This window comes from Camelus bactrianus, chromosome 12, assembly GCF_048773025.1.
Source record: "Camelus bactrianus isolate YW-2024 breed Bactrian camel chromosome 12, ASM4877302v1, whole genome shotgun sequence".
NCBI classification, from domain to species: domain Eukaryota; kingdom Metazoa; phylum Chordata; class Mammalia; order Artiodactyla; family Camelidae; genus Camelus; species Camelus bactrianus.
In genome coordinates, this window is record NC_133550.1 from 44,535,993 (window position 1) to 44,550,556 (window position 14,564).

The 14,564-nt window shown below is 37.3% G+C and overlaps 1 protein-coding gene across 2 annotated transcripts; it reads right to left on the reverse strand.

The window, feature by feature from the left end:
* Positions 1-113: 113 nt before the first annotated feature.
* On the reverse strand, positions 114-12,365 carry RLIG1 (RNA 5'-phosphate and 3'-OH ligase 1). 2 transcript variants are annotated; one of them, XM_045514828.2, is made up of 7 exons: positions 12,099-12,365; positions 9,013-9,130; positions 6,322-6,417; positions 5,477-5,593; positions 3,587-3,784; positions 1,687-1,742; positions 114-348 (listed from the first exon to the last, which is right to left on the reverse strand). In XM_045514828.2, the coding sequence occupies exons 1-7, from the start codon at positions 12,186-12,188 to the stop codon at positions 160-162; spliced, it is 864 nt and encodes a 287-aa protein (XP_045370784.1). In that variant the 5' UTR covers positions 12,189-12,365; the 3' UTR covers positions 114-159. The 2 variants fall into 2 exon arrangements, with proteins under 2 accessions (XP_045370784.1, XP_010950756.1); XM_010952454.3 differs by having other exon boundaries at positions 1,573-1,742; positions 12,099-12,362.
* Between the last annotated feature and the right edge of the window lie 2,199 nt (positions 12,366-14,564).

Sequence of the window (14,564 nt, forward strand, 5' to 3'; positions counted from 1 at the left end):
GGAAATTCATTTTTTCAAATGCTAGAAGACATGTTACTTTAACATTAAACACTGAATAATAAAAAGAAATCTTGAGGTATTTTTACCTTTTAAATATGGCAGAATATTCAACATTGAAATATAACAACAATGAAGCTGATTTTTAATTGCATTTCCAGTTTATACACTGAGTATTATATCATTGAGCCTACTAAATTTCTGATGATCAATTTTTGAAAAATGATTAAATAAACTCTTAGCATCAAAGGCATACTCATATTTGTTCAGGTTCATGTTGATAATAACTGGCTTTGAATTCATATAAGTATCTGGGATTGGCCAGCATAAACCAAGATGGTGGCGATGGACCTGAAAAGAGGAAAAAGGGTATTAGCTTCCACCCACATTCTCTTCATTCACTTACAAGTATTTAGAGGGCCTATCTTCTGCCAGGCACCATTTAAGGCTCCACTTCATCTTACTCTTTTTTTTTTTTTTTCATAGCTGTTCTCTTCCTGACAAATTACATATTTATTTGTTTATTGCTTCTATCTTCCCCATTAAAGTGTGAGCTTCATGAAGGCAGAGACACTGTTTTGTTGACTCTGTTTCCAGCACCTGGAATCATGTCAGGAACATATTCAGGAGCTCCATAAAAATTTAATGACTAATAGAGTCTGCTGGTGAGTACAGAAGCTAGCCAACTAAAAATGTGGGCAGAAGGCATTCTAACCAAGGGGGGTGTTACGTGACAGAACACTGCTTTTTGCTCTGGTTGCAATTAGTTAAGTGTGTTTAGAACATATACAGTGTGGGTGTGTTTGGGAGATGGGTGTGGAGAGTTCTGGAAATTTAACCAGGGGCCAGATCATGAAAAATCTTAATGTCACTCAGCAGTTTTATGCAGGGAAGTAGTATTCTTGTTCATTGTGAAGAGTGGACAGAACAAGGACAAGACTGAAAGATATCATTTAGGAGAGTGATAAAATAGTTCAAGCGTGAATTCTGGTTTGAATTAAAATTAATAGCCAGTCGGCTGGAGAAGTCAGATGAGAATCTTTTAGAACTGTTAACTGGATTTATGAAGTAATGGAGAGAGAGGTTAAAAACGATATCTAAGTTTCTGGCTTCAGTGAACACATGACTACCTGTGCAAAATCACATACACAAGTCCAGGAGACAGAAAGGGCACAAAGTGTGAAATAATTCATTCAGTACATATTAATTGTCACCTTGATACCCCTAACAAATTCCATAATCAAGTAATTTTGAGAAATGTTGAGTAAGTTACTAGTACAGGATGTCTCAGAGAATGCTATATTCAACACGAATTTCTAAGAAGGAAATACGTGGTATGCAGAGTTCTCCAGACGTTTTCTTCATTTTAATCCTGAAGCACATCTAGAATCAAGCCCCACAGATTGAATACACATTGGGAAACAACTTTATCTTATAAAGATGGTGGCACGTGAGATGAAGAAATTAAATTTCTTTACTGCATATCAGAATTAACTGCAATTCGAAGAGAGTATTTTAGTGCCACTTTGTTTTAAGAATATAAAATGACAGAACACCACTATTTTCTGCCATTACCTTGATTAAACAGCCATCATTGCAATGCCATACTATTCCTTCAATTTTACCCTCTCTGCAACCTTCAAACCAGGACAGCAGATCACTGTGCTTCAAGGTAGGTAGATTTCTTACTTGAAATGCTCCATGTGGTATAAGAAGATGTAACGGATGCTTCTTGCTTCCTAACCCTAAAATTGTAAAAATTTGCTATTAGCCATACAAAAGTTTCAAAAAGACAGAAAATTTCTCCAAATAAAAAAGACTTATCAATGTAAATTCCACCTTTGTGTGCTCTACACTAGGAGCTGACAAACTATGGCGTTTGGACCAAACCCAGCCAGATGCCTGTTTTTGTAAATTGTTTCAATGGAGTACAGCCACACCCATTCATTTAAGTACTGTCTGTGGCCTGTTTCAGAGGTTATGACCCAAAAAACCTAAATGTTTACTGTCCGGTCTTTTGCAGAAAAAGTCCACCAATCTGTCCTCTAAATCATCAGCCACATTCAACTATCATTCAGTGTTTGCCAAGCAGCCATGTTGTGTCTGTAACTTGTATAATTACTGTTTTAGCTTCTTCTCACCTGCCAATCTATCTGCTTCTGATCTCTACAGAGTATTTTGCTACTCAGCTTTAATACCCGTGGGTCTGTCTTCATTCTCCTGTCAACAATGAACTCCACAGTGCCCTAAGGACTTGTACTCAGTTCATCATGGTATATATTCTGATGACTGATGTGCTATTCATTGCCAATTTTTTAATTTTTCCCTTAGCCATTAATTAATGCTAAATTAATTGCCTAGCCATGAAAAGCAACCTAAGTGCCCATCAACAGATGAATGGATAAAGATGTGGTGTGTACACACACAAACTGCAAAACTACTCAACCAAAAAATAAAATAAAATCTTGCCATTTGCGACAACATGGATGGACCTGAAGGGTATTATGCTAAGTGAAGTCAGAGAAAGACAAATCCTGTATGATTTCACTTACATATGTAATCTAAAAAACAAAACAAATGAACAAACATAACAAAACAGAAAGAGTTATAGATAGAACAAAAAAAATTCTGCCAGAGGGGAGTGTGTTAAAGAGAAGAAAAATAGGTAAGGGAGAGTAAGGTACAAACTTACAGCTGAAAAATAAATGAGTCATGGATATAAAATGTACAGTGTGGGAATAGTTAATAACTACGTAGGATCTTTGTATGGTGACAGATCATAACTAGACTTACAGTGATCATTCTGAAATGCATGGAAGCACTGAATCACCGTTTTGTGTAATAGGAACTAACAAAGTGTTACAGGTCAGTTATACTTCAAAAACAAACACACCCATGGAAAAAGAGATCAGATTTGTGGTTATCAGAAGTGGAGGTGATGGGAGGGGGAACTGGATGAAGGCAGTCAAAAGGTACACACTTCCAGTTATAAGATAAATAAGTACTAGGGATAATGTACATGATAAATTAGCACTGCTGTGTTATATATGAAAGTTGTTAAGAGTAAATCCTAAGAGTTCTCATCACAAGAAAAAAAATTTTTCTTCTATTTCTTTAATTTTGAATCTATATAACATAATGGATATTCACTAAACTTACTGTGATAATCATTTCATGATATATATAAGTCAAATAATGCTGTACACCTTAAACTTATACAGTGCTATATATGTCAATTATATCTCAATTAAACTGGAGGGAAAAAAACATACCATGACTTTCTTTCAACTCAGTTCACCTAAGTTTTAAAAAGGAATGAAAAGTTACATTTGATTAATTACTTTCATACATGGTTCTATAATGTTATTACAGTAAAGAATGAGAGGCTCAAATGAACCTTTTGGATTAATGAGTCATGCAAAAATTTCTCCATGGACATAAAATTTAGAAATAGCTATAATCCTAGAAAGCTATTTATTAGTTGAATTTATTAGTCATTTCTTTAGTGTGTATTTTTTTCAGCTGAACCTAGAAGTTGTATCTATAAATGACAGTCACTGTAACTGAACAGGAAAAACGCTTTACTCACCATATGGGTTTCCATTAATATTGGTTCCTATAAGCTCCAGTGTTTGTTCTAAGAGATCTGACAGTGGCACTGCACTAATTTCCAAAAGACCAGGATCATCAGAATGATGCTTCAGTACCAGTGCAATTTCAAATTCATAATTAACTACCGAAGAATGCCAGCAATACTGTTTGTTGTTTTTCTCCACTGGTACCCAACCTATCATTTAAAGAAAGAAGTGTTTTTTTTTTTTCATTACATTGTTTTTCTTTGGATTGAGACTTGAGGTAATTTTAATTTCTGTTCTAAATTTTCCATATTTTCTGGATGTTCTATCACACAAAAGTATCACTTAACATCAGTGGACATGTTAATAGTTTTACTGCTTTTTAAATCCTATTTTTTTTTAATCATAAGATTTCATTCTTGATTCTGTTGAGGAATTAACCTATTTGACTATTCACTACAGAGCACCTAGAATTTTTTTACTAGAAAATTCACCGTTTCAATAAGAACTGAGCACCATTCTACATTATACAGCATTAAAACCTTCTTTATTTTCTCTCCACCTTCTCTCTAATTTCAAGGGCAGTAGTAAGGGTTTCACAATTGATTGTACTGTTCCAATATTTGCTGAACAATTTATTGATTTCACATTTATTGAATGTCACTGTTATTCCCTTCCTAACTCCTGTTGTCAGATTAGGCTTCCTCATTGCGGAGAATTCTTTATTTAAAAAAAAAAAAAAAGACAAACTAGGGCATATATGCCATTATGACCATCACATCTTTGGCATTCATTATTCACCCAGATTACTGTAATAACCTCTGCCGGTCTGCTAGTCTCCAGTGAAACCCACCCCACTTTTATCATAGTTCTATTTCAAAAATTTAAATTTAGTTCTGCTGTAGCTCTGCTTAATAATCATCTTCAGTACAAACTTCAAACTAATTTAGATGCAATACAAATACTTTTAAGATCTGAGTCTGTTCCACATCTCCAGCCTCAATTTTTATAACCTCCTCAAATGTCACACACCCTACACAATACAGCCACAATGAAGTGTTATTTAAAATTTCTAAAAGACTCATGATCTCTCCCCTTTGTGAGAGTTTGCTGAAGCTGAACTTCTCCCTTCCTTCCAACTAACGTTCTGGTTCTTAAGCTTCAGTATAAATGTCACTCCCCTCAGAAGCTTCCTCTAACCACCACAGGTTGAAGTAGGAGTTCTTCCTCTTTTCTCCAACTGTACCCTGTATCTTACTTCCTTTCAGTTCTTAAGTCATACTATTAATGGCAGATTTGTCCTTAATATCTAAAAGATCATCAAGGATAAGGGCTCTGGTGTCCATTGTTGTATTACTAGAAAGAGAGCTTTGCACATTATAGGTTCTCTGGTCATGCCTGCTGGACTCACCCTTAATCTGAGCTCTCTTTCTACTCAGCACACTTTTGCAACATTTTCCTATCCTCAGAAGAACTACTGTGAGATATCTATTTTCACTTCCATTCACTGTGAAAGTCTTCAAGGATCTTTGCAAAAAATATATACGTATTGTTATCCCCAGTCTAAAAAATAACGGCTTCTTAATATCCTATTTCAGACTAGATCAATCACACTGCCTATCTTGACAACATGCACGTCAGGGCTAGTCCCACTCAATGCTTTAGTGTTCACAGACTACAGGTAGTACCCTATCCATCTTAGGAAACATTCTAAACCCAAGAGGATGTTCTTGAGATGAAACTTCATTGGTATTAACTGTAAATTAGACTCACATTTTTTGCTATATAGATAAGTACCATGAAGAACCACATTAAAATTAAATTCTGTATTTGGCAATTGAATGACCTTTTGTCCTTTATACTAGTAAACACAAAACTGTATTTTAGAAGAGATTTCATAATACCAGGAATGTGTCCATTTTCATCAGGCATCGGATTCCCATTTAATTGTTCTATTTCCTTCGCTGGTATCCAGCACTCTGGAACAGGTTTGAAGTCCTCCTCAATATTCCAAAAAAATTCTAAAAGAGTCAAATAATCTTATGTGTGGCAATACTTTAAAAAATATAAAATAGTGAAGAAATTCAAAAACAGCTAATGAAACTTATAATATGAGGTACCATATAATTCTTCATTTATTATTAGCACAATGTGACTACTCAGGGTGAAAGTACTGACACCTTAAATTTTCAGTTTTGAACCTGGCCCCATCTGTAATAGTAGGTAACAGTCTAACTAAAGCAGCCAGTATTTCAGTATGTGTAGATTAATGATAAATTATTAATGCACTATGAATATAAATATATGTAAAGATTAGATTATATATAAGTGGATATATAATAATGAATGTATATATATATCTACTTATATACTTAGAGGCATTTAATATAATAATTAAAAATGTTAATAATCTTTTGATATTTGTACCTGATTTATAAAATTACCTATTTATCTCTTAGGCAGACAAAACCAAAATGTGTCACTCATTATAATATATATACAGTAGGTCATATATTTTAGTAAAATTGACATACTATAATGAGGAGTCACAGAAATGTTAAAACATTTTGAAATATTTTTCTAGCATATTCTTTTACATATAAAAATATTCAATTATAATGTTCTTCTTTCCCCAAAGCAGTTAAATTGTAAAGGACATACTGTATAGAATACCATAACAAGAAATAAGTAAAAAATTTCAGCTTACTTAAATCATGAAAAGCTTAAAAAAAAAAAAAGACCCACTAACCTTTTGAATTTTGTTTTGAATGTAGAAAATTTTTAAATCTTTTCTCAGCTACTTTGTTAGGTTTTCTATCCAGCCGAGCCCAAAGGTATGGCTGACCTAGAAAATAATAAAAGGAAAAAAAGTTTAAGGCAAACAGTAAAATTTATCTTGAAAGACATTTTGGTATAAAAGTTTTCAATACACAGTAGGGCTCATCTTTTCTAAAAGAAGCAACCCAGGAGACAAGGGAAAATGTGCGGTGTAACAGACACATCCTACCTAGCAGTACCTGATGCTGTAAGACTTCAGTCTTTGGTTCAAGAATGATGGGGATGAGATAAAAAGCAAATGTGACTCTTGTAAGGACATTCCACAGCCATTCTTTATTAGTAACTAGCATTTATGAGAAGCTGAAGCTACCTCTATTCTCAATTGAAACATAACCAGAAAATTGTATTCACACCTTCCCTGAAAGCATCACAGCTCTATGTTATGAGGGTTAATTCCCAAAACTGTGGAGTGAGGCTCAGTTGTTTTACATGGCTCTCACCCGGTCAAGGCACGGAACACTGATTAACACTCTGCAGTCACGGATCTGAGACGTTCCGGGACAGTGAGCCAGCCAGCAGTCTTTATTGAGAACAGTGAGTCTAATGAGTTGCACCTGGTCTCAGTGAGGCTCCTGGAGGGCTCTCCTTGTTGAGGCCAGTTACTCAGCAGGAAGATGCCTTCCTGACCAGCAAAATATAAAAATCCCCAGCTGACACTCCATTTCAGATTCCCTGTTTCTGAGGTGTTCCCTGATTTGAGAAAGTGTGTCCTGCTACGATTTGGCAGGAAGGCAGGAGAGGAGTTGGAGGAGGACTATAGAAGTTTTTACCCAGTCTCACCAGACTCTGCTATGAGATAGTCTCTGGTTGTGATGTACATCTTTGTTTTTAATGCCCTTGCTGTATTGTATTTCCTTTACCTGTAATGAACTGTGGATTTGCAAGCATTGCCATTTGGGGTCCTGTAAGTTTAGCAATTCAATCTTGTTTAACTGTCTCCATTATACATAATTACACATAGTGATGCTCATTTAAGTTTCTTACTATAAATACAAAAGTCTAAAAAAGTCCTTTATAATTTCTTCAAATATATAAATCAGGGGTTTCAAAAATTATTGATTACAGTTTGGTTTAGACATTCTATATTACATATTAGATATACCAATAAACAATATAAAGAACCAGATTAAAATTACAGTACCATTTCTGGTTGAATGGACCTTTTGTTCTTTTTACAAGTAAACATAAAAAATGCATTGTATTCACACTCATTAAAATGCCTACTATTAAAATAAAAACAAAATAAGTGTTGGTGAGAATGTGGAGAAACTGGAAACTTTCTGCCCTCTTGGTAGGAATGTAAATGGTGCAGCTGCTATGGAAAACATATGACAGTTCCTCAAAAAGTCAAATAGAATTACTATATAATCCAGCAATTCCACTTTTGGATATAGGCCCAAAAGAACTGAAAGCAGAGACTCAAAGAGATATCTGTATACCATATTCATACCAACACTGTTCACAACAGACGATAGGTGGAAGCATTTCAAATATACACTGATGGATGAATGGTATATACACACAAGTATGTGGTATATACAAACTTGCAGTATATACACACACTGAAATACTATTCAGCCTTAAAAAGGAAATTCTGACATGTACTACAACATGGAAGAATCTTGAGGACAATATATAAATGAAGTAATAAGCCAATCACAAAAAGACAAATACTGTATGACTCCACTTATATTTAGTACCTACGGTAGTCAAAATCCTAAAGACAAAGTAGAACGGTGGTTGCCAAGGGCTGGAAGAAGGGGGAATGGTGAGTTGTTCAATGGATATAGTTTTAGTTTTACAAGATGAAGAGAGTTCTGGAGATGGATGGTGTTGACAGCACAACAATGTGAACTACATACCACTGGACCATACAGTTAAAAATGGTTAACATGGTAAATTTTATGTTATGTGTATTTTGCACAATTAAAAATTTTAAAATGCATTTCAGAAGAGATTTCTTGATATGAGGAATGTGTCCAATATGCATTTAACTGTTGTATTTCTCTTGTTGGAACTGAGAGGTAATTTCACTATCCAGAAAAAAAATCACGAAGATTATTACCCTCTTTTAATGCATTTTTTTCCTCAGTATGGTTGACAACTTCTGAGTCTCTACCTCCTTTAAAGTACATTAAAATGAAATAAATTAGAGACGTTGCCAATAGTGATAAAAACAGTGGAATCAGCACTGGGACTGGGGAGACAAGAACAAGCTTTAGGGTCAGACACAGCTAGGTCCTATCACCAGTTCAGCCCTTCATTAATTATATGGACTTGGGCAAATTATTTATGCTCTCTGAGCTTTGGTCTCCACTTCTGTGAAATGGAGAGGCTTATTGTGCAAATTAGAGATAATATGTACAAAGAATTTATCACACTGTCTGTTCTTAATGGGTATTAAGTAAACATCAGTTATCTTCCTTTCCTCCCCAAGAGAAAGATACTAGATAATAAATACGTATAACATAACAATTGTGACTTTATTATTTTCCTATTATACTCAGGTTTCCAAGGGTTTATGAAAAGTAATGCTCCATTTCAGATATATATAGTTCAAGTGATCAATAAAAATAGTATTTGTAGTATAGTTTTATTTTACCTTTGTAGGTAGTAACATAACAACATGTTCCATCCACTTTTTCTGTTGGAATTGCACTGTATATATCTGCATCTAATGCCTTGTGACTTATAGTTTCAGTTGCCAAAACTTTAAATGGCTTAAAAAAGAGAGAGAGAAAACTGGTTTAAGATAAACAGCCTCTATGCCTTTGCACACACTCTCACCTGGGACGTTCTTAATTTCACAAGTTCTGAGGGACCTTCGAGACCATTTAAAAAATACTTCGGTGAAATTCTTACAAATCACCCCCTCCCCTTCTATGCTCTCACAGCAATACGTGTTTTCCCGCACAGGTTTGTAATTACAGTTGACTCTTAAACAACACACGTCGAACTGTGCGTTTGAACCCACGTATGCGCACATTTTTTCCAACAGTAAATACTGCAGTACTACCATTCACAGTTGAATCCCAGATCGAGAACCACGGATACGGAGGAAAACTCAAATGTAAGGGCAAGCCACAAGTTATACTAGGGTTTTTCTGGTATTGTTCATGGGCCAACTGTATTCACACGTTTCTTTACCCACTGCAATTAGCTTGACTCCAGGAACCATGTCCTACGCAGAGCTGCATCCCTAGTTCAAGTGTTCTGTGTGTTCAGTCGTTTACCTGACAATCATTGGCTAAATGACTCCTATGGGTGAAGAGTTGTCCTCAGCACTGGGATACAGGTGAACAAAACAGTACCTGCCCTTGGTAGAACTTTCATTTTAAGACAACAGTGACAAAATGCACAGTGCCCTGTTTGATATGATAAGTGCTAAGGAGAAAAACAAACGGGGACCCTCTTAGATTTACCAGTAGTAAATTGCGCATTTAATTTGTGGTTTTTCTACTGTCAGGAAGACAAGCCAAAAGAGCACCAGAAATGGAAGAAAAGACAGTTTCTATGCTTCGTACCAATTTTTTATCTGTAATTTATTTTAATTTCTGAGGACTTATGCCAGTGTTTTACTGTCTAAAATATCTGAAGTAACATTCATCTTACATGATGTGAAAAACATTGCACAACATAAACATTATACTGGTGTAATAGGCTTAAGACTAATAAATGAAGTACTGTTTCAGAGTCAGGCAAACTTAGGAAATTAGCCCCATTCTGGTACTGATCCAGTACTTTTAAGATAAAACTGAATGGTTGGGGATTCATCACTAACTTGTAACATTGGTATCAGAGGATATCAATTTGCCCTGTGGTGGCAGAACCAGGGTTTGGCCGGGTAGTGTTTATCAAAGATTCTAGGGAGGATTTACTCTGGAGTTCCCGAGGAGTACAAATGCCCCTTCCATAAGAACGAATTATCTACCCCTCTTTGCTACTGACACGTCCAAAGGGCAACCTAAGATACCAAAGGGTACACAAAATTCTCCTCTACCTGTTACTGGAGACTTCAAACTATGACTGAAAAAAGAAGGCATGTGTGTTTAAAAAGAGAGTATGAAATGACAGGTCCTCTACAATTTCTGGGCAGGGGAAATCACTGGATAACTAAGCTGAGCAAGATTCCATAGAGAAGGTCTGATATGAAGAATTTTAAATTCTGGTAGTGCTCTAGGCAGAGTGCGTAGCCTAAGCATGAACACAGAGATGACTATGTCTGGTATGTTCACGGGATGAAACAGACTTTGCTAGAACAGACTTCACTTAAGTAGGCACCTCAGTGACAAACGCACATTGCACTTTCCGCTGCAATGAGCACAGGAGCTTCCTGGCGGGTGCAACAGACACTCTAAGACTGGGACTAATTCATGGGAATCCTTGAATTACACTTAAGAATTTGGATGCTACACTATAAACAATACTATAAGCTATTCTTAACTGCAGAGGGACAAGAGATGGGGCTTATTTCTCCTGGTAGAGGGGGCTTTCATCAATTACTCCCTCTCCATCCCCAACATACAAAGTTGAGAAGCACAGCTAGAGTGAAGCACTATTCAGGATGACATTGTTTCATATGAATTGAGTTTGTTAGAGTTAAAAAAATAAAAGCTTGACAACTACTGCTACAGACATTTAGTAGTAACTGCGGGGTTGTGACCAGGAAAGAATGTAATGCCGATCATTCTGGGTGGCAATATAGTAAACAGGTAGTGCAATAACGGCATAAAATATTAAGGAATTGTAACAGTGATGGCAGTAGATTCTTTTCTACTGTTATACGGTAAAAAGCGTTAAGGTAAAGGGAAAACTGGCATGAAATGACGCCAGGGTTCCTTTAATTCAATCAATATTTATCCAGTGCATGTGACAGGTCCTAGAAACTGGGACTAGAGATAACAGGGTACTCTTGGCCTTAAAGGTCTTTTAGTCTGGAAGACATGAAGGCCAGTGTCAATGATGTTAAGGGGAGGTGAGGGTTGATGTCAAATGCACAAGCTGATTTTGTATGAGCTGGAAGCACCCAGATGCTAATGGGATTCTGCTGTCAAGGACTTTGCCATATATTAAAGAATAATCCTGATACAGGATCATTCACCGGTATGTATTAAGGACCCTCTACGTGTAAAACACGGTGTTGAGAGAATAGAAAACCTTGAGATGAGAATATCAAAATTAGAATCAAGTAGGTAGTTACACAAGGTCTGATCTTCAGTGACCCAACTAGGTTAGCTGTCAACACTGCCATGGGTTCCCAGGTTAGAACAGGTGAAGCAAGTTTTCTAAAAACCTCCACTTAGTCACCACACTAGTAAAAAGTAGTAAAGCTTGTTTTGCAGTGATTACATGAATTCTTGAGGGGTTTTCCTCAAAAGATGGTAATGTGAGAAAAAAGGTACATTATTTAAGATACAGGTTTTCAATTTCCATGCAATGACCAGTTTGAATCGCCCGATTAGAAAAACTGTCCCATATTCCCTCCCTTGCAACTCAGAAGGTACAAGAACCTGGAGCTCGAGGCGTAGGGACACCCGTCCCCTAGACGGCCCCAGCGAAACCTGCAGAAACCCCCGGCCTGCAGAGCGGCTCCAACGCGCCTGGGCGTCCGGCTGGGTTCAAACCCAGCCGGCGCCGCGGGGAGGAGCTCACGCGCGGCCGCCCCGCCGGCCCCGCGCTCCTCGGTACCTGATGCTCCCTTTTGGTGGAAGGCTCCTCTTTCACCTCTGTCACAAACACACACGGCATTTTCCTCTGCACAGAGCCCAGGCGCCTCATGATGAGTCCGCAGGCAGGGGAGTGGAGAGAGTGCTCCGGGACAGCGCCGGACCCCGGCCAGGAGAGCGTCGACAGCAATCAACCGCGGCGCTCAACCCACGAACACGGCCGCAGCACTCCAGCGTCCCCCGGCACCGAGCGTGGGGCGGGGGTCACACGCTCGGAAGCGGCCTCCTGGTCGCGGCGCCTTCTGGGAGTTGTAGTGCGGAAGCCGAGGTACCTCCGTGTGCACTCCCGCGAGCGTCCCCCAGTTCTGATGCCCGTGAAAAACCAGAGATCCGTTTCTGGTGTGTGTGTTTTAGCAGCCGATGATATTTATGAAAAATAAATAATATCAAGTTATAAGTAACGAATCATTTCAGGTGGCGAGTTAACACCATTCTGATGAAACCGATCTGCCTGTTCCCCTTAATATGTTCCTGGGGGAAGAAGCACCAAGGAGCTTAGAAATATCCAGAGATATCCCAAGACGGAATGAAAACTAATTTCCCAGGAAAAAGTTAGAAAACGCTACAGTTAAAACACCTGGGGCAAAACAAAACAAAACTGCTTAGATTACGCCTCTTTGTGCGGCATAATGTGGTCAAAATTGGTTCTGATGTGTTTTTTTTTCCAGACTGAGTGCAAAGTTTAGCCTTAGACCAATCCAAAACTACACGAATACCAACAACCAGACTTCAGTCTCAATGTTTTCATAGGAATCTCATTTACCTTAATTAAATATGAGCTCCAACAGAGTCCAAATGGCTTGAGTAGTTGTCCTCAATCAACTGCAGAGCTAAAAACAATTTTGATTATTGCTCAGAAGAATATTGGAGGGTAAGTAATAAGATAGTCAATGACTGAATAAAATAAATATTAAGTATTTATTAATAGTAGCCTTTATCTCATTGAAGCTAGTAGTCCTCAGTAGGGGAATTTTGACTACTGCCATCTTTTATGTGCTTGGACAAGGCCCATGTCTCATTTCTATAACTGTCTTATCTGCAGGTATCAAACTGCCCAGTATTTTCCTGATTTAGCCCTCGGAAAAATGAACGACTATATCTCAGTTGGAAACATCTATGTATAAGGGAATTCCCAAAGAATAAAAAAGGCCTCAAAACAATTCACTGTTTTTTGATTGCTGGATTCAGAGGGGAGAGAGGGAAGAAGAGACTTGCCATTTCAAAGTATTTACTTTCTCTTCTGCTATCTTTGATTTTTTCATACAATAAATAAATTTGGGGATAGAGGGAGAAAATACGTGGCGTGAGATATTGAGACCAGAAATGACTTAGCATTTTATAACTAAATACCAATGTCTTTTTGTTCCTCCAGAGGAATCCTAAAAACCAGCTTGTTTCATGAGTCTCAAAGAAACAACAAATAACCCTCACAACTCTCAACTGTCATTTTCCAAACTGCCAAAGAATCTTTTAGGTCCAACATTCTGTCATTTCTGAGAAAAGATCATCTTCCAAAACATTTCACTTGCTGTTTGAATTGTAACAGCAAAGCTAACCATTTGTTAGGAAGTACTCTTCATTTTCAGTGCTTTGATTTCATTAGTGCCTGGAGTAAAGACTCTGGCAGAAACAGGCAGTCCAAGGCGGGGAGAGCCACAGGACAAATTCTCAGTTACAGCCTGGACTCCCACTCAGATGGATAGCAGCCAGCAGCTTTGCCTGATTCTCTTTAAGTCGGAAGAGCCAGAAAGGAGTGACTATCAGCCCAGGTACTTAAAGTGGTGTCACAGGATTACACAAACTGGAAGAAAGACTGTTTTCTCTGATTGATGTTTTAGTGTTCTGGTGTGCACCAAAGATAAAAGATTCACTGCAAGTGTACCTTGGACAACACAAAAGACTTACACAATTTTCAGGCCTACCCCAAGCTGTGGAGGCAAACTTCCCATAACTCTTTTTTAACTCATTACAGGGAGTAAAAATCCTCATGGGTATGGTTATAGCTTTCCCTGAAAAACCAGAATGAATTTCACAACAGGAAAGAAGTGAAGAGAATAAGGAAGAGGGGTGGGGAGAAAGAACAAAAAAAAAAAAAAAAAAAAAAAAGAAGAAGGAAGAAAGGATGGAAGGAAGGAAAGAAAGAAAAAGAAAAGGAAAAGAGAGTTGAAATAAAAGAAGAAATTAGAGTTCCAGGTACTCTAAAGACAACTAAAATGGACAGCTCTATTTAAATGACAACAACAACAAAAAATCCCGATGTAGGTTTGATGTGTTTTTGCTGTTTCTAATGGGACATAGTTGTTCAAAACTAACTTCAAGCATTTATTCAACCTTTCTCCTATGTAAAACATGAATTCTCACAATGGCGTTTAATCATGGTGTTAATGTAATCATGCAATAATGGTGTTTGGTAACAGTATTTGAAAAC

Coding starts and splice junctions, on each gene's coding strand:
- RLIG1 (XM_010952454.3), bottom strand. CDS start 12,188: ATGAGGCGCCTGGGCTCTGTGCAGAGGAAAATGCCGTGTGTGTTTGTG. Junction 6,418..9,012: donor TTATGTTACTACCTACAAAG/GTAAAATAAAAC, acceptor ATTATTTTCTAG/GTCAGCCATACCTTTGGGCT. Junction 1,743..3,586: donor TATTAATGGAAACCCATATG/GTGAGTAAAGCG, acceptor TTACAATTTTAG/GGTTAGGAAGCAAGAAGCAT.